The sequence below is a fragment of the Peromyscus eremicus genome, chromosome 2 (genome assembly GCF_949786415.1).
Source record: "Peromyscus eremicus chromosome 2, PerEre_H2_v1, whole genome shotgun sequence".
NCBI classification, from domain to species: domain Eukaryota; kingdom Metazoa; phylum Chordata; class Mammalia; order Rodentia; family Cricetidae; genus Peromyscus; species Peromyscus eremicus.
This window is the reverse complement of record NC_081417.1, coordinates 121,576,737-121,595,759: the sequence shown is the minus strand read 5'-3', so window position 1 is coordinate 121,595,759 and position 19,023 is coordinate 121,576,737. Positions and strand designations below refer to the sequence as shown.

Here is a 19,023-nt window from a genome sequence, read left to right as displayed (position 1 = left end):
TAGGAAGGAGTCACTCCGGCTCACTCTTCCTTCCCTTCTCCACCTCGCTCTTGAGATGAAATTCTTGCCTCTTGTGGACAGTGTTGTGTAGCTGAAGTTTTCCTGTGTCCCGGCCTGCTGGCAGTCACGACAAATCTCTCCCACTCGCGTCTCCCAAGTAAACACACAGAGACTTATATTACTTATAAACTGTATGGCCGTGGCAGGCTTCTTGCTCTCTGTTCTTATATCTTAAATTAACCTATTTTTATTAATCTATAAGTTGCCACATGGCTCGTGGCTTACCTGTATCTTATATCATGCTTCTCCTCGTGGTAGCTCACAGCGTCTTTCTTCCACCCAGAATTCTCCTCTCTCCCTGTCCCGCCTACATTATCCTTCCTGCCTGGCTACTGGCCAATCAGCGTTTTATTTATCAATCAATCATAGCAGCATATATTCACAGCATACAGGACATCCCACAGCAGTGTTGTGCCGTCCCTCCAGCTCCCTTTAGCCCTGCACTTCCTCGGTTGTTTTCCGTGATACCCACAGCTCCTCCCTGCCACTCTGAGCGTGGCCTTTGTGGGAACTCAGGGATATACTGACCCCTGAAGACTAAAGGCAGTGACTCTGTCATTGCCCTGGCACGATTCCCAAGCCTTCTGCCCTCTAGTTATTTCTCAGGGTCTGTCCTCTTCTTGTTGGAGAATACGAAGAAGGTGCCTTGCAGTATCTCAGTACAGCCTTGATGAACACTGTGTCAGGCCCTAATGATGGAGTAGTCCAGGATGTTAGAAGTTCAGTGAGTGGTCCCAGAGTCACACAGTTCAAATCCTGGCCTCAGGATTTCCTAGCTGGGAGACCTTGACAAATTATTCTACTGAGCTTCAGTTTACCATTTATAAAAGGATACAGTAGAGAGGTTTGATTGTTAAGTAAGTGGACTAATCCACACTAAGCCTGGGATGATGGGCAGCAGAAATTCTGAGCAGGGGCAAGAACAGAATCAAAAACTTCATCTTCTCATTCACTTTGTTACAGCAGAGCTTTTATTTACAGTTGTGTGCTTGTCTCAATCAACTGCATCCGTGTGTAAGTGGTAGTGCAAAACTAATTAGGAAGCCAAACAATTGTTTGAGCCAGGCATGGTGGTGCACACGGTTAATCCTAGTGCTCAGGAGGTGGGGGCAGGTGGAGTGTGAGTTCGAGACCAGCCTAGTCTACATAGTGAGTTCCAAGATAGCCAGAGCTACAGAGAGGAAGAGAGGGAGGAGGGAGAGATGGGGGGGGGGGAGAGAGAGAGAGAGAGAGAGAGAGAGAGAGAGAGAGAGAGAGAGAGACCTTGTCTCAAACAACAACAAACACATAACAAACAGAAGTGGTTATGGTTTGATTCAGTTCAGCAAACACTTGCTGACTCTTTTGTCTTTTGTGATAGCCCTGTGCTGAGGACTTGGAATATTAGTAGAGCAAGGTATAGGTTCTGCCCTTAAGATGTTTACAATTTAGAGGAGAAAGTAGGTCTTTAATTATTCTAGGCAGAGCTGAGGGTGTAGGTCTGTGGTAGAACGTTTGTCCAGCAAGTGTAAGGACCCGAGTTTGATATCTAGCACTACCAAATAATAATAGAAGTCACAATAATAATAAATAAAAAGAATAAATATTTCAAGCAGAAGGAACCATGTGAGCTAAGACTCAGAAATGTGACAAGGCCAGACAGTGTGACCCCAAAGCAGACATGCGATTTTAATTTCTGTGGAAGAGCTGGGGATGGAGGTGATACAGAGAAGTACAGCCAGAGTGGTCCCCGGCTAGCCAGAGCTTTAATGCTGTGTTTAGAAGCTCACTTGAGCGCATTTTGTGATTCATATTCTCCCTCACTTTTTCCCTCCCTCTCCTCCTTTTTCTCTGTGTCTTTCTCTCCTTCTTACTAGGCAAGTGTTTTACCACTGAGCTCTGCCCTATCCCCATCAAGTTACCGTAAAACAGTATTACGGCTTCAGGGTAGAAGATGAATTGGAAAGGATCAGATTTGAGACAGAAGTTGCCTAGTTCTTACATATGCTGAGCAAATGCTCTACCACTGAGCTACATCGCCAGCCCTGCCTAGAATACTTAAATACCTACTTTCTCCTCTAAATTGTAACCATGTTAATTTGAACTGTCTCATAGACCCAGGAGAGGTGAGGAGAGTGTGAGTCCAGACCGCAGGAGTGAAGAGGGGGACGGAGGAGGGGGAAGTGTTAGAGCAGTGGACCTGTGCGGACTAGAGAGATGGTTCAGAGGCTAAGAGCACTGGCTGCTCTTCCAGAATGTCTGGGTTCAATTCCCAGCACCCACATGGCAGCTCACAGCTGCCCGTGACTCCAGTTTCAGGAGACCCAACACCCACAGCAAAACACTAATGCACATAAGACAAAAATAAATAAATTAACAAAAATAAATAAATTTTTTAAAAAAGCAGTGGACCTGTGTCTTGGAGTGAGAGGACAGGGGAGCATGTGTTGCTATTGTGTGAGCAGAAATGTTGAGTCTGGGGTACTTTAGAATGAGGTGTCCAGTAAGATCCTGAAGATGTGGTCCCACGCCCAGGGGCCTTTGGCTAGAGACACACACTTGGGAGGCGTCTGCTTCAGGTGGAGGTTGGAACGCAGGAGCAGGTGAGATTACCTGGGACAGTCAGGTAGAGAAAGAAGCCAGGGACAGTGCCCAGACTGGGGTCCTCAAGTAAGTACAGGTTAGTCCGCAGTGAGCACGTTCCCCATACAGGACAGGAGTGTCCAAGAAGGATTGGAGAAGATAGTTCAGAAGGAGGAAGGCCTCAGTCTCAGGTGCCAAGAGAGGCTATGCAGGGCCGGGACAGAGATGGCCCCTGGATTTGGCACAGGACTGCATCTTCTCTCTCATAGCTGGAGAGGACACCTTTTCTAGGAGAGCAGAGGATATGGTGAGGATCAGGTGGTGGGAAGGACCCGTCCCCACACACTGCTGCTGTCAGGGGCATTACGTGCAGCAGCCTCGTGGTGTGTGAGTCAAAGTGCACAGACAGAGGCCTGCCACTCAGAAGAAACCTCTGTTAATAATTTTTTTATAAATTTTTAAGACTTTTTCTCTGCGTATAAACAAATATGGTGTTTATATGGATCTACATATGTAATTTTTAAAGTAAATATTGGCTCACACTGAACGTACTCTTCTGCTGTTTCCACATGACTGAGACTTGATCATCGTTCATGGCCCTACATGTAGAGCTATCTGCCTGTTTATTTTTGTGGGTGTGTGTCTAGGGCTTTTGCAGTGTGGGGTCTTTTGAGACAGGGTCTTACTGTGTAGCCCAGGCCTGCCTCTGCCTCCTGAGTGCTGGGATGCATGTGTGTACGGGCATGCGCAGCTTACTTACTCTAGTTACTGCTGGAATGTACTGTAATTTTTAATAAGTTGGGCCCGTGATGATGAGCTCATAGGCCGTTCCTGGCTTTTCCCGACTTCAAACAGCACTAAGGTGAATGTTTCTGTTCGCTTTGACAGGGCGAGTGTAGGCCAACCTCTGAGGAGTGTCACCTGTTCAGCTGTCTCAGGGCTGGCATAAAGTGATGCTCTGTCAGTGTCTTCAGTGGAGATGCCTGGGTCCTGCAATGTCTTCTTTCTCTTTGTGTTTTTATATATTTCCCATTTTGGTGCTAGGAATTACAGCTCTGGCCTCGAATCTTCTAAACACATGCACTCCCACGTAGTCACACCCTTAGCCACACCTTTGTGTCTGCAGCATTCACAACACTGACCAGCAGCATAAAGAACTGTCTGCTGAGTGAATAATCTCAAGGACACGGAGATTCTGCCTTTAGAAAGGAGAGTGTCCAGGAGTGAGCTCCGCTTTTAAGTGATGTGTTTCAAAAGCACTTTCCTGAGCATTCGTTAGCTGAAAACACCTTCAGACATGGCTGATGAATGCTGTGTTCTTCTCCTGTGTGGGTGAGGAGTCTGTTCTCTTGTCCCTGGTCAGCAGGAAGACAGATAAGAACTCTTTATAACTAACTGGTTGGAGTGGGAAGTTACACTTACTTTTACGTTGCTGTTATCGTCTCTTAGCATTACTTTATTTTCATCTCTACAATTCTGCTCACAGAACCTTTTAAAAGTGAGGGTAGTGTCTTTTGAGCCCTGAATGACTAGTGCCTGGCGCAGAACCTTGTACACGTGACCTTTGGCAAATGTGTGGAGAACAGTGACTCCAGCTGTGTTGAGCTGTGCATTTGGCATTATTGGGGAAATGGTTTGACTGTTTACCTAACTCAAATCTCTGTTTCCCATTGTTCAGTGATAACTCTTTTATTACATATTAAGTCCATCCTTCCCTCTCTCTCTTTCAGATGGAATCTGACTGTGTTACCTAAGCTGACTTCAAACTCAGTGATCAGGCTTAAGTGATCATCCTCCTGCCTCAGCTTCCTGAGTAGCTAGTACTACAGGCATGTGCCACTGCACCCAACTTTATATTAGATTCTTAAATATATGTTTCTGGGCCTTTTTTATTTCATAAATTCGTCTTCATTTTAGTGTTGATCTGTGTAATTTTAAGTAATGTTGCTTTATAATGTGTTCTGATACCTTAGAAGGCTATTTGTAGCAGGTTAACCCCTCTGTTTCAAAATGGTATTTTATATTCTTATGCAGCGTAGTTCCAAAGTGAAGTCTAGAAATATTTGGTTGTCTTATAATAAGAATTATCTACTGAGATTTTTTTTTTTTAATTGAGATCCTGTTAAATCTATAGGCTCTTCTTTTTGGTTTTGGGTTTTTTTTTTAATGTTTATTTGTTTATTGTTGTTTTAGATAAGGGCTCCTGTAGCACAGGCTGATCTCAAACTTGAGATGTAACCAAGGATGCCTTGAACATCCAGTGTCCTGCCACCAATCCTGAGTGTTAATATCACAAGCTTGTGTTGCCACCTCAGTTTACAAGTCAGTTTCTTTAGTGGTGTTTTTGTGTGTGCCTGATGGTGTCTCCATCGTGTCCTGTGATATAGTCCCCTTTATTCAGGTGTTCTGTTAAGTAATTTAGTCAACTATGTGCGGCTGATCCTGTGGGTCTCTGCCAGCCTGTGCTCGCTGATCGAGACCCACAGAAGAATGTACTCCTCAAGAAACTCACTTGGCGAGCAAGAGGTGACTGCCAGATAGGTACAGTGTACACTAGTGATCCTGGTGGTAAGCACAAGGTGCAGGGCAGGGTACCAGCAAAGCTAAGGAAGACTTCCTGGAGGAGGTGGGACTGAATGAGTCTTCAAAGCTGAAAGCTAAGCCAGCTGAAGAGGGAGTAGAGTATTTCAGGTGGGCAGAATGCTTATAAGGATGTAGAAGTAAAGAGACAAGAAAAAATATTCAAGCATTTTAGGAGCTACAGGCAGCTGGTGTGGGGTGACAGGAAGGGGGTAGCTGGAAACGAAGCTAGGAAGCAGGGCAAGGTGGCAGGTTGTGAAGGGACCCATGGAAGAGTTTGGCTGGAGGATTTAAGGGTTTAAATAGCAGAGTGAAATAATCAAATTTCTGTTGTAGGAGAATAAATTATTTAAAAGGGAAAATACAGGGTAGAGCGATGGCTCAGCAATTAAAGGTACTTGTCAGCAAGCCTGACCATCTGAGTTTGGTCTCAGGGACCCAGGTGGTGGAGGGAGAGGACCAACTCCCATAGGTTGTCCTCTGACCTCCACATGTGTGCAGCATGGTGCACAAATGCAAGACCCCCACACAGACCTAAGACACTGAATAGATACACTGAATAGATACACTAAACACAACACAATCAATAAATAAATGCCAAAACATTAAAAATACAAGAGAAGAAGGAGACTTGGCACTGTGGGTAGTGTGTTGGTCTCACAAAAGACATACAAAGGTGAGACAGAGCCTCTCTAGTTACTGTGGTAGATGACACTAAGGGTTCCTGAATTCAGCAGACACCATGGCTCCAAACTTCAGTAAGCATCTATCTCCACAACATCTAGATAATTTTCTACTTAATCCAGATGTAGTTTTCATGCTTAACCAAATTAACAACAACTCCCCAGTATAATTTCATATTTAGTGCATATCTACATTTCTTGTTTATTTCAAAATACCCTTCATGTGTTTCTGGCCAGGATTTAGATCACACATCCAGTTGATAATCAGGACTCAGAATCTGAAGCCAACCTTTGTGAACAGTGCCATTGGCTTGAAGAAACCCTGCCTGCCTGTTGTCTCTCATAGGGTCAGGATACAGACGATGGCAGTTCATCCCCCACCCTCATGAAGTCCCCATTAGCTTTTCCCTGCATAGCTCATGCACTGGTATTGTCTTCTGGCTGCGTCGCTTATCAGGGCCCACAAAATGTTTCCTGTCAATCTTTTCATATTAGTTAAATAAAAAGCCGGGCAGTGGCTGCGGCGGCGGTGGCGGACACCTTTAATCCCAGCACTCGGGAGGCAGAGCCAGGCGGATCTCTGTGAGTTCGAGGCCAGCCTGGTCTACAAAGCGAGTTCCAGGACAGGCACAAAGCTATACAGAGAAACCCTGTCTCGAAAAAAAAAAAAAGTGTTCTATTAGGGTCTGGGGAGATGGCTCTGTGGGTAAAGTGTTTGCTATGCAAGCATGAAGACCTATGCTTGAACCCCTAGATCCTACAAAGCCAGACATGGCCGCTGGAGGATACAGACAGGAGGATCCCAGGGCTTACTGGGCAGTCAGTCTAGTGGAAGCGGTCAGCCTCAGGTTCAGTAACAGACCCAAAACAGAAGGTGGAGAGGGCTGGAGAGATGGTTCAGTGGCTAAGAGCACTTGCTCTTGCAGGGAACCCGGTTTGGTTCCCAGCACCCACATGGCTGCTCACAGCCATCTGTAACTCCAGTTCCAAAGGTTCTGACTCCTTCTCCTGACCTTCACAGGCACCAGATGCACACATGGTACACATATACACATATGCAGGTAAAACATTCATACACATAATATAAATAAATTAATACGATGACCAGCAATTGAGAAAGACATCCTGATGTCAACCTCTAGCCTCCATGCAATTGAGCACCTATACAAATATACACATGTGCGCACAACACCCACACCCACTCAAGAATATTCTTTCAATAAGTACAGTTAATTTTTTAACTTAAAATATAGTAAGATTCCAAAAAAGATAAATCTTAATTTAGTCTCTTTCATTGCAACTTTGGAAACTTCTCCTTTTGTTGTTATTGTTTGAGACAGGGTCTCACTAAGTAGCCTTGGCTGGCCTGAAACTCACTCTATAGACCATGCTGGCCTTGAACTCATCAAGCTCTGCTGCCTCTGTCTCTGCCTCCTGAGTGCTGGGATTAACAGTGTGTTCTACTGCACTTGGCCTCCTTTGTTCTTTCTGAATCTTCTTGATGACTCGCCACGTTGGCCAGTTCAGTTCTCCCCAGAGAGGGTCTCATTTTACCCGCATTCATGCGGACGGACGGATGCTTGCACAGAAGTCTGCATCCTCCAGTATGTGAGTGCCCCTCAGTGCTTTCCAGAAGACAAAATGCATTTCCTTCTGATTCGCTCTGTTCTAGGTCACACTGTGAACAAGATGCGCAGGCACTCAGACCCAGAGGTGGCTTGCCTCGCCAAAGAAGTTCGCACCGAGTGGAAAACTTTCTTTGAAAAACATTTGGATAGACCTTCTATTGAAGTCCGAAGTGATCCAAAAACTGAGTCATTTCGAAAAAATGCCCAGAAATTACTCTCAGAAGCCTTGGAATTAGAGGTAAGGTTTTAAGTGTGATTGTGGGGGTTCCTAGTTAAATGAGCCTGTGTTCCCACAATGAGCTCTCCCCATCTCTGTGCAGGCCTGTTCTGCAAAGTTATTCTTGGGGATGGAGACAGTCAGCAGTTAGGAGCACCCCTTCATGCCCTTGCACAGGACTCAGGTTTGGTTCCCAGCATCCCACTGGGTGGCTCACAACCGCCGGCATAACCTGCTCCAGGAAATCTGACTCCCTCTTCTGGCCTTTTAGGTACCCACAGTGTGCAGGCACACACATGCACACACGTGCATACACACATAAAAATTTTTTAGATATTAAATAAATTAAGTTAAACTGATAGGTTATCCTTCAAGGATTCTGGATCTGTGAGCATTTGGGAAGAGTGTTGTATATTGGCTTTGGAACTGCCGAGACCTGGCCCCAGTTCAGGTCCTCATGGTGTACCTGAGGCACATTTCTCAACGTTGCTGAGGCTTGTTCTCACCTGTGAAAGGAGAACTGAATCCCACCACCTGCGTTCTTGGGAAAGCTAAATGAACCGTTGATATGAAGGAGTAGTCTGTGGTGCCTGCTGGTTAGAAGTCATGTAATAAATGTTGGTTTCTTCAGATTTCAATTCTTTCTCTTCCACTGAAATAAAAAATTCGAAACGTTGTAAATTATCAGTGGCAATAAAGAGGGAAGACTCTCTTCCCTCCTTGTTGCCAAGACCTGTACTTGCAGATCTGTGGCATAAAATCAGCTCAGTGGGCATATTCCATCACAGCCAGAGGCCCGGCTGATAGTAGTGGTTTGAGGTATCCATGCTGGAAAAAACTTTGATCATTAATAATAATATTAATCATGAGCCAGGCATGGTTAAAGCCAGCACGCCTATAATCTCAGCACTGGGGAGGTAAAGGCAGGCAGATCTGTAGGCTCAAGGCCAGCCTGGGCTACAGAGTGAGACTCTGTCTTGAAAGTATAGAAAAGAACTTAATGTTATGAGAAAACAGATATACAGCATCCATATTTTCCTACTATAATTTCTCCTTACTGAAATATCCTTCAAGATTAAATTGACAGACACAGAAGTTTAGGGCTGGCAAGATGGTTCCCTGAGTGAAGGCGGCACAGGCCTGGCACCTTGAATTGGATCCCTGACATGTATTTAAAGGGGAAGGAGAGAACTGACTCCATGAAGTTGTTCCTGACCTTGCGTGTGTGCGCCTTGCTGTGTGTTTCCACACATCACAAACACCCCTCCTGCAGGCAAATGGCAGCAAGAGACCTTTAAAGGAAGACTGAGGAGCGAGACTTAAGTGCTAGGCCTATCCTCAGTTTCCTTTCTGTCTCAGTTATTTACCCAGAAAGCAAATGGACTTCCGCTGTGTTATTTACACTTTTAAAAGAAAGACTTGGGTTTTTAAAATGCAAACTTAAAATATCAAATGAAAAAGATACAGAACATATATTCAGGAAAAATATCTATAGATATAGAAAAATATGTTTTATTTATATAAAAATATGTATTTTATATATAGCTATAAGTAAATAGATATAGATAGATAGATAGATAGATAGATAGATAGATAGATAGATAGATAGAAGGATATAGAAAAAAAGTCACCGTTGAACCTGCCTCCTAGATGTAATGTTGTTAACATTTTGGTGCATTTCCTTTTATGGTGAATTATTACAGTTTTTGAAAGAAATTTCAGACAAGCTATGGTTATCCAAGATTTATTTAGAGCAAATTATTTGCCAAATGTCCCATAAGATATTTTTATTGATTATTTAAATAACACTCCAGAAAATTGACATAATTATTTACATTTGTGTTGTCTCTTGAACCTTGCTCAATCTCAATTAGTGTCATCTTGTATCTCCCATCCTGTGCATCTTCATTCTTCACGTCTGACTTTTACTGTCTGTACTCTGTACTCTGATAGCACAGAGGCTCGCTGCGCTGTAAGATAGCTCAGCTTTTCCTAAAGGCAGCCTCCGTATGAATAATGATGAGAGCAAGTGTGGAAGTTGTAACTAATTTTCCAGAGTATCGATTAGCCAGCAGATTCGCTATTTTAAATAAAGCTTATTTTTGAAATAAACCAGGATTACTGCCGAAACATACAGTGTGGTCTATAATACGCAGTTAATGTGGTGGTAAATACCAGTTCCCTGTGGTATCTTTTTAAGTAAATGATAATAACGAAGCCATGCTTGTAAGGATTAATGAGCAGTTTGCCTGCTATATTAAACTCCATAATAATTATCCTTTTAGTTTATCCATTAATTATCCTTTAAATGGCACATCAAGTGGTAAGCACTCAAGTGTTACAAAACGAAGTTGAAAAAGTGATACATTCGTTAGTGCTTTCCAGTGTAATTGGGAAAAATATCAGATTCCGTATAGCTAAATGGTTTTGTTCCCAAAGAGTACATTTTAAAAATGTAAAGTATGTATCCTACTGTCTTCCTTGCCCCAAAAAAGAAAAACAAACACCCTGTCTGCCTTGCGTGAACAGCCTCGGATGGTATTCTTGTAAATTAACACAGATCCTTTTACACATTACATAGGTTAATCCTTGCATCTGTCATTTCTTTATTGAGGTAAATCCGTGGCCACCTAATCCTGATCTGTGAAAGTCACCAGTGTTGTTGCATCCGCATCAGACATCAGGACTCCACAAGTGTGCTTTATCACGCTGTGGTCAACCTAAGTTCCCGGCCCGGCGACTGAAACTTTTTCATGTATCCTAGCGTGTGTTTTTGCAAATCCCGACTCTCCCGGGTTTCTGTTTCAGTTCATGCTTTAACAGTGAGAGTCACGTGTGACAGATGCGCACCACTAAAGGTTCTCTCTTTATCACGCTGCAGAATCTGCTTTCCATGTCCGTGGATTGCTTCCTTGTCCCTGGAATAATGGACCAGATGAATCAAACGGCTGTTGTTGAAGCCCAGGCCCCATTCCCTTCCTTCCTCCCTTCCAGGTCTTTCTTCTTCTGTCCCTTAGATCTTTCCTCACGAGTGTCCCCCATCGAGTCTCTCTCTCCCTTCCCCTCCTCATTATCCACTCTCCTTCCTACCTCACGGCCTGTGATCATTTCCCTATTATCATTAAAAATGAACCTGATTCTAAAGTGAGCCCGTATCATTAAGAGTTGGGACACTGGCTGGTGGCCCAGTTGGTCGTCAGATGTTGCTAATGAGGTCCAGCTCAGGGGTATGTTCTCACACCAGACCGTTAGGGTGTTGGTGGGGTTTTTTCTTCTTTGTTTAATGGATTCATGGATTCAGACTGTACCCCTGGCTTTGACCAGCTCTCTCATAAATGTGTCCAGTGGTCAAAAAAGAAGTGTGTGAACTGTGTACAAATCTAGTTGTGCTAAGGAAAAGCCTCGCGTGGTTTTTCTCCATGAATATTCAGTTCATTATGGGATCTGCTAGGTCCAGGGAGAACACAAGCTAAACAGTTGCCTCCTCACCTAGAAAGCTCACTCCCCCTAGCTTAGTGCATGTGAGTCACTAACAGAACTAAGACAGACAGAGATAGTGATCCTTGGGAGCAGATGGATACACACACAACTGGGAATTCGAGAAGGTTTCATGGAAGAAATGGCAGGTGAGCTCGCTGCTGTAAGAGAGGTTGGATTTTATGAACTAGAAAACACAAAATGGAACTCTGATATTTTATCTGTCGTGGTAATGATGCTATTAAAAGAGCAGGAGAAGGGGGAGGCATGTGTGGGGAGAACTGAGAGTCACTCCACAGGTATTTGTTGAGCACTTCCTACATGCCTGCGCCTGAGCTGGGCACAGAAAATTAGGAAGTGAACCCTGTGTAGGGGTCAGCCCCAGAGGTGCGCACACACACAGTTACAGTAGCATGTGGGGGTTTTGTACTGAGGGTAAACTCAGGAACAGGACCTTGAATTAAAGAGTTTACAGACATGGCGCTTGATTATGGTGCCATTTCTTGCCAAGCCCATTCCTCTGAGAGCATTGCTTGGCTGTTTTACATCTCCCCCAGCTACAGCCAGTTCATCCAGAATTGAACCACTCTGGATGTTGAATAATTGAATAATACACACTCCACCCGTGGGCACAAATAGATAAGGGCAGAGAATCAGATTCTCTATCCCTGAGAAATAGGAACTCAGGAACACCAAGAAGACAGTACCAGTGTTAAACAGGAGGGGTGGTTAGCTGGTGACCACCACACCGGGCCGTATTGCCCCTTGGCTCCCTGTGCTAAGCGCCATCCGCTTCCCAGACTGTGATTAGGTTGTTGGAGTGTTAGAGATAAGCACAAGTTGTGGGTAGAGAGATGTGTGGAACTGAAGAGAATCGGGCAGTAGGCGTTGGTAGTGGGCATGGTGCAGGGAGAACAGAGTCACTGGGAAAGAGACTGTCTTAGTTTGCCTTCTGTTGCTGTGATAAACACCATGATGGAAAGCAACTTGCCAAGGGTTTATTTGGCTTACATGTCCCAGGCACAGTACCAAGGGAAGCAGGACAGGAACCCGAAGACAGGAACTGAAGCAGAGACCTTGGAGGAACCTTGCATATTGGCTTGCTCTACCTGCTTTCTTATACAACCCAGGACCACCTGCCCAGGAGTGGCCCCGCCCACATCAGTCATTAATCAAGAAAATGTGCCGGGATTACGCACTCGGAAGGCAGAGCCAGGCAGATCTCTGTGAGTTCGAGGCCAGCCTGGTCTATAGAGCAAGATCCAGGACAGGCACCAAAGCTACACAGAGAAACCCTGTCTCGAAAAAAACAAAAACAAACAAACAAAAAAAAAAATCAAGAAATGCCCCCAGACTTGCCTATAGGCCAATTTGATGAAGGTGTTCCCTCAACTGAGGTTACTCTTCCTGGACTCTAGCTTGTGCCAAGTTGACGGAAACCCAGCTAGCACAAAGACCGTGAACGATACAGAGACAAGATCTGATGACCACACGCAGTCACTGCCTCTTTGTGTTTGGGGCTCTTGTTCCTGTTCCATTCAGCAGATACACCTCACAGCAAGATCAAGTCCCAGAGAGATTCGGAATCGTTCACCTAAAGCACTAGTTAGGACCCACTGGAATAGGGTCAACATCGAGGGGGTCTGAGTCAGTCAGGAGTATCCTTTGTTTCGTGCAGGAAACCTGTACAGAGAAGTGCACAACGTACTTTGTAAATGGCATGAGTATTTTTCTTGATTCCTTTTCTCTGATTAGCCTGAGTTTAGCAAGAGGCATGAGAATGACTAGATGCTCCCTGCTTTCTATCACAGCCCTGGCATAGCACTCATCATACTGCCCCAGGTCTGGGGTTTGTTTTGTTCTGTGCTTATATTTTGACATGATCTTTCTGTGAAGCTCAGGCTACAATTGAGCATGAGCGCCTCCTGCCTCAGCCTCCTAAGTGTTAGGATATGTACCACGATAACCTGGCTCTTGTTGCCCCATGTGTTACATTCTCTCTCTCTCTCTCTCTCTCTCTCTCTCTCTCTCTCTCTCTCTCTCTCTCTCTCTCTCTCTCTCTCTGTTTTTTTGAGACAGGGTTTCTCTGTGTAGCCCTGGCTGTCCTGGAACTCTGTAGACCAGGCTGGCCTCAAACTCAAGGATCCTCCTGCCTCTGCCTCCCAAGTGCTGAGATTAAAGGTATGTGCCAGCCTGGCATCTCTTTCTAGGCTGTGAGTTTCCAGAGAGGAAGAGTCAGGTCTTATGTGCTGTGCCCCCAGATCAGGCCTGATCAGTGACTGCTGAATGGTGTGTATGAATGAGTCTGTGTGACCGTCAAGGTTCCTGGAGGGTTTTTTCTAGTGTCTCTAACTTTATTCCCATGGAATGGCTGTGACTTGTTTTGTGAACACAAAGATACCCTCTTCCTTTGATAACTATCCTCTTTAAGGGGGAAAAAAAAAAAAGGCTCCTTGCACATTAGGCTAAGTAAATTTGGTGAGTAACCCACCTCATCTCAGGTAAGAACCTCTCTGGCAAATACTCTGGGCCCTGAGCCAGGAAGTGGCTGCCATTACAGCCTAGCTAAGCAGTGTGGACCCAGGGCTTCCTCAGAACAAGTTTAGTGCCTGCCCAGGAAGCCCTGAAGAGCCTGAGGGAGTTGGGTTCCAAAGAACTGTGGCACACAGTGCACACACCCCAGCCCTGGCCCAGGAGGCTCGAAGCCAGGGAAGTAGTTCCCTGAGTATCCGTAGGTGGGCTGCACAGGGACGTAGTTCCCTGAGCATCTGTAGGTGGGCTGCACAGGCGGCCGCCCTCATTCCTCCTCCTCCTCTCTCTGTATTCTGCTCCTTCTCAGCATCCTTAAGGAAGTTTCTGTTTCCGTTTTCTTTGGTTTGGGCCTGCCTGTCTTTCCCATGTTAGGCTGTTCTGTCAAACGTCAGATGACCCTTTCTACATTTTTGGTATACTTTTTCTTTCCTTTTTTAAAGATTTGTTTGTTTATCTGTATATGTGAGTGCCTGAGTACATGCACATGTGCCGTGTAAGTTCGGGTGCCTACTGAGGCTGGAAGAGGACATCGGATTCCCTGGAACCAAGGTTACAGGTGCCATGTGGGTGCTGGGAACCAAACCCAGGTACTCTCCAAGGGCAGCAAGTGTTCTTAACTGTTGAGCCACCTTTCCAGCCCCATAGTGTCCTTTCTCTTATTTATTTATTTTTATTTTATTTTTGAAACAGGATGCCACTATGTAACCCTGGCTAGCTTAGAATTTGTTATATAGACCAGGCTAGCTAGCCTCAAACTCACAGAGATCTGCCTGCCTCTGCCTCCTAAGTGCTGGAATCAAAGATGTGCACCACCATATGGGCCTGACCTTATGTATTTATGTTTTTATTGAGTTTTGTTTGTTTGTTTGTTTGGTTGGTTGGTTGGTTGGTTGGCTGGTTGGTTGGCTGGTTGATTTTGTTTTTAGACAGGTAGGTTCTATGCTACCCGAGCTGACTTTAAGTTCGCAATTTTCCCAACACAGCCTCCGTAACTTACAGTCCTTCTGCCTCAGCCTCCAACGTGCCAAGATTCAGGATGTGAACCTCCATTCCCTGCTTGCCCTTTGTGTTGCATAGTACGGAACATGCCTGTGCTGGCTAAAGTGCCCCATCAGACTGACCTGTGGACAAGCCTGTAGGCCATTTTCTTAATTAGTAATTGATGTGGGAGAGTCTGGTCCACTAAGGTGGTGCCAGCCCTGGGCTTGTGGTCCTGGGTGACATAAGAAAGTTGGTTGAGCACCCAGTAAACAGCACTCCTCCATGGTCTCTGCATCAGCTTCTGCCTCCAGGTTCCTGATTCCTTCTATGATGAACAGTGTTATGGAAGTGTAAGCCAAATAAATCCTCTCGTCCCCTCCGGTTGCTTTGGTCGTGGTGTTTATCACAGCAGTAGAAGCCCTAACCAATCTAGACACAGTGGCCACACTCAGTGCTTGGGAGGGACTGAAGAGGAATGAGAAATAAAAATGTGGGCTATAGCCGGGCGGTGGTGGCGCACGCCTTTAATCCCAGCACTCGGGAGGCAGAGGCAGGCGAATCTCTGTGAATTCAAGGCCAGCCTGGTCTACAGAGTGAGTTCCAGGAAAGGCGCAAAGCTACACAGAGAAACCCTGTCTCAAAAAACAAACAAACCAAAAAAAAAAAAAAGAAATGTGAGCTGTGAACACAGCTCGGTGCTAGAGCTTATGTGTGAGGTCCCAAGTTCAATGTCCAGCACCCCCCAAAAAATAGATAGACAGACAGACAGACAGACAGATAGATAGATAATGTGTAAGATCCCAAGTTCAATGTCCAGCACCAAAAATAGATAGATAGATAGATAGATAGATAGATAGATTAAATAAAAAGTATTCCTATTTTAAAGAACTTATTACCAAGGGACCTATAATATATTATGACAGTGACCAAGGGACACTGAGGACATTGTTGCAGCCTGAAGAACTCTCAGGCCTTTACATTAAGGTGGTGAGGGTGGGGAGTGCTTAAGCTTGACATACCAGCATAGCAGTGTGTCTTAGTTAGGGTACTGTTGCTGTGATGAAACACTGTGACCAAAAGCAACTTGGGGAGGAAAGGGTTTATTTGGCTTATGTATCCTGAACCACAGTCCATTGAGGGAAGTCAAGGCAGGAACTCAAACAGGGCAGGAACCTGGAGGCAGGAGCTGATGCAGAGGCCATGGAGGAGAGCTGCTTACTGGCTTGCTCAGCCTGCCTTCTTATAGAACCCAGGACCACCAGCTCAGGGATGGCACCACCCACAGTGGACTGAGCCCTCCCACATTAATCACGAAATCAAAAAAAATGCCCTACAGCCAGGTGTGGTGGCACATGCCCTTAATCCCAGCACTCAGGAGGCAGAAGCGGGTGGATTTCTGAGTTTGAGGCCAGCCAGGACTACACAGAGAAACCCTGTTTTGGAAAACTAAAAAAAAAAAAAGAAAACGCTCTACAGGTCTGCCTGCAGCCTGATCTTCTGGAGGCGTTTTTCTCAGTAGAAGTTCCCTCTTCTCAGGTGACTAGCTTGTGTCAAGTTCACATAAACGGGCCCGCAATGTGATTCCTAGGGAAAAGCAGTTCTTGCTACTAGGAGGTGGGCCTGAAAAAGTGGGTATGCCTGGAAGTTCCTGACCAGCCACCCAGCCTGTCCTGGATCCACATGTGGACACAGGTCCTGTCTTGCTTTGATTAGGTCTGGGACCTCAGGCTGGCTTTTAGACCTGAGGCAGGTCGCCCCAGCACTGCTACAGACTCTGTCCAGCTTCCAGACTCAGCCACCTAGAAGTGTCTCTGACCGGAAGGGAAGGCACATGAACTCTGGAATCGGGTCTGGTTCCAGCCCTGCCTCTTCAGTTGTGAGACCTTGACCCCCCCCCCCTTTACCTCGGAACCTCCTCCTCAGATGTAAAACGTGCTAGTCAGTTATGAATATTAAATGTGAATGTGACTTATAAACTGCGCTGGATGCATCTCAGGGTCCAGACCAGCATTTCTAAAATGTTACACAAAGTTAAAAGGCACTTTTAAAACAAAGAAGTATGCGCCGTTGCTCTGATTTATTGTCCTTGGACCCGGCTTCCTGGTCGGTAAAGCACACGGTCTGGTGCCGGTTGCTTAGTTCAGGCCGGTTTCCTGTTATAATGGCAAATATTACCACCCGGCAGGGGTTGTGAATGAGGTCCCTGTCACAAAGCACATGGCCTTGTTCCTTAATTGCCAGGGTGGAATTAATTTGCTCTTCCTGTTTCTCTTGTGACAGGAAGTAGATGTCCTTGAATTTCAGTTGATTAATGGAGGCCCCAGAGCAGAGTGCGCCAGCCTCTCTTGCTTTTAATCCTTATGCATCGCAAGGCCCTAATTTGATAATTTTGCTGTTTTTCAGATGGATCACCTACTGGTTGAAAATATTGAGCGGGAAACGTTTCATCTCTGCTCCCGGCTCATTAACGGGCCGTACCGGAGGACGGTGCGAGCTCTGGTCTTCACATTAAAGCACCGAGCTGAGATCCGGGAGCAGGTGAAGAGCGGGGCGCTGCCCGTCGGCACGTTTGTACAGACCCACAAAAAGTGACCCGAGGGCGGGCCCAGCGCCGGGCCGCGCTTCGCCACTCAAAGACTCTTTTGAGTTTGGGTGATGCGGGTGTCAGCTGAGCTGGATATTCCCATGGTGCCATTCCTTCAGACAGAATGTGGGGAGCCCTGGGAGATGGGCCGGTGGGAGCGGCTTCATTAGCTGCCTTGCGCTGGCGCTGCCTGACGGATGCACAGGGCTGTCACTGGGAAGCGCCATCCAGCTGCCGTCACCCAACACAATGGAAGGGTGACAGGTTTCACTGTGAGCTTGCCAGGGACACCTCTAAACTCCCCATGTCAGGCAGACGAAGTTACCACTTTATTTCGCCACCCTGCAGGTAACTGAAACTCAATTACCGCTGCTGCTCCCTCGGTTCCGTCCCCCTGAGTTTAGACAGCTCCGATGCCTCTCAGAACTCCCCTGCCTGTTCTCTTTGCTCAACCCCAGGGGTGAGCCCACCGGAGCCTGAGACCAGCCCTGCTTTGCCAGCACTCACTTATCTGAGCCTTTCAGCTCTCTCTGGAAGACCTCAGGGGATGGGCTCCTGAGCCCCCATGCTGAGGCTTCTAATGAGGAGCTGGCCTGAAGCTTCATGCACCTCGGGGTTTATTTGAATACAGGCTCTGTTGAAGATGCATAATGAAATTTCTCTTGCAGTGACTTACTGCAGTAGGAAAAGATGCATGCGTGAAGATTTTCAATGAAATATGTCTACAAGAGCCTGCTTGGGTGATTATGTAAATTGTACTTGCTCTTTAAAAAGTGATAATAAACAGACGTACTAAAACAAGTATAGTTTCCTCATGGAAGAGCTCTAGAGAGCTGAGTGTGGTGGCTGGTGCCTGTAATCCCAGTACTCGGGAGTCTGAGGCAGAGGGACTGCCAGAGTTTGAGGCCCGTTTGGGCTATGTAGTGAGTACCAAGCCAGCCAGACCTACATAGCAAGACTGTCTCAAAAAAAAGCCAGAAGAGGAGAAAAGAGGAGCTTGGAGCGAAAAAAGGAGAGAGGGTAGGCAAAGGAAACGTCTGGGTTGAAAAGGGTAGTTAATGGGGGGACAGGCTGGGCGTGGTGGCGACCACCTTTTATCCCAGCACTCTGGAAGCAGAGGCAGGTGGATCTCTGTGAATTCAGGCCATCCTGGTCTAGACAGTGAGTTCAGCCAGGGCTGCATAGTGAGATCCTGTCTCAAAATACACATATACACACATACATGCAGAATCTGAGGGAGGTAGCCAGACCCAAGGGGAGCTGGAAACAAAGGGGAGGACCAGAGGAAGGAGAGGGAATGTTCCGAGGGAAGGGGAAGGGGGGGAAGGCAAGGGCTGATGGCGTCCGCTTTGCGCTGTTACTCAGTCTGAGATGATTGACAGGGCCTTAGTCTGCCAATCCTGTTACTTCTCTTGCCCGTTCTCTTAAGGGTTGTTTTCTCGGTGGTCCAGATTTAGTCACAGTGATACCCATTTACTAAGCACTAAGCCATGGGTCCAGTAGATACCCAGCACTGGCTACAGGTGAGACCTGGGCTCGCACAGTGGAGGTGCCTTGTTCAGCTTCCCCACATGCTAGTTAATAGCCGAGCACATACCATGTGCTCACCAGAGCTCTGGCAACATTTTACAAAAAGAAAACAGCCATCTCAAGGCGAGAAAACAAGACCCAGAGAAGTGCACCAGCTTACTCAGGATCACAGGAAATGAATGACTGGTC

At 46.1% G+C, this 19,023-nt stretch overlaps 1 protein-coding gene across 4 annotated transcripts in view; it reads left to right on the top strand.

Moving 5' to 3' along the window:
* Positions 1–18,105, top strand: part of Tceanc2 (transcription elongation factor A N-terminal and central domain containing 2) — a 43,785-nt gene extending 25,680 nt beyond the window's left edge. For all 4 annotated transcript variants that reach the window (XM_059254631.1, XM_059254632.1, XM_059254629.1 and 1 more), the window contains exons 4-5: positions 7,558–7,751; positions 17,124–18,105. In XM_059254631.1, the coding sequence (XP_059110614.1) occupies positions 7,558–7,751; positions 17,124–17,312 (383 nt within the window). In that variant the 3' untranslated portion in view covers positions 17,313–18,105. The remainder of the gene's footprint in view (positions 1–7,557; positions 7,752–17,123) is intronic.
* The last annotated feature ends 918 nt before the right edge of the window (positions 18,106–19,023 follow it).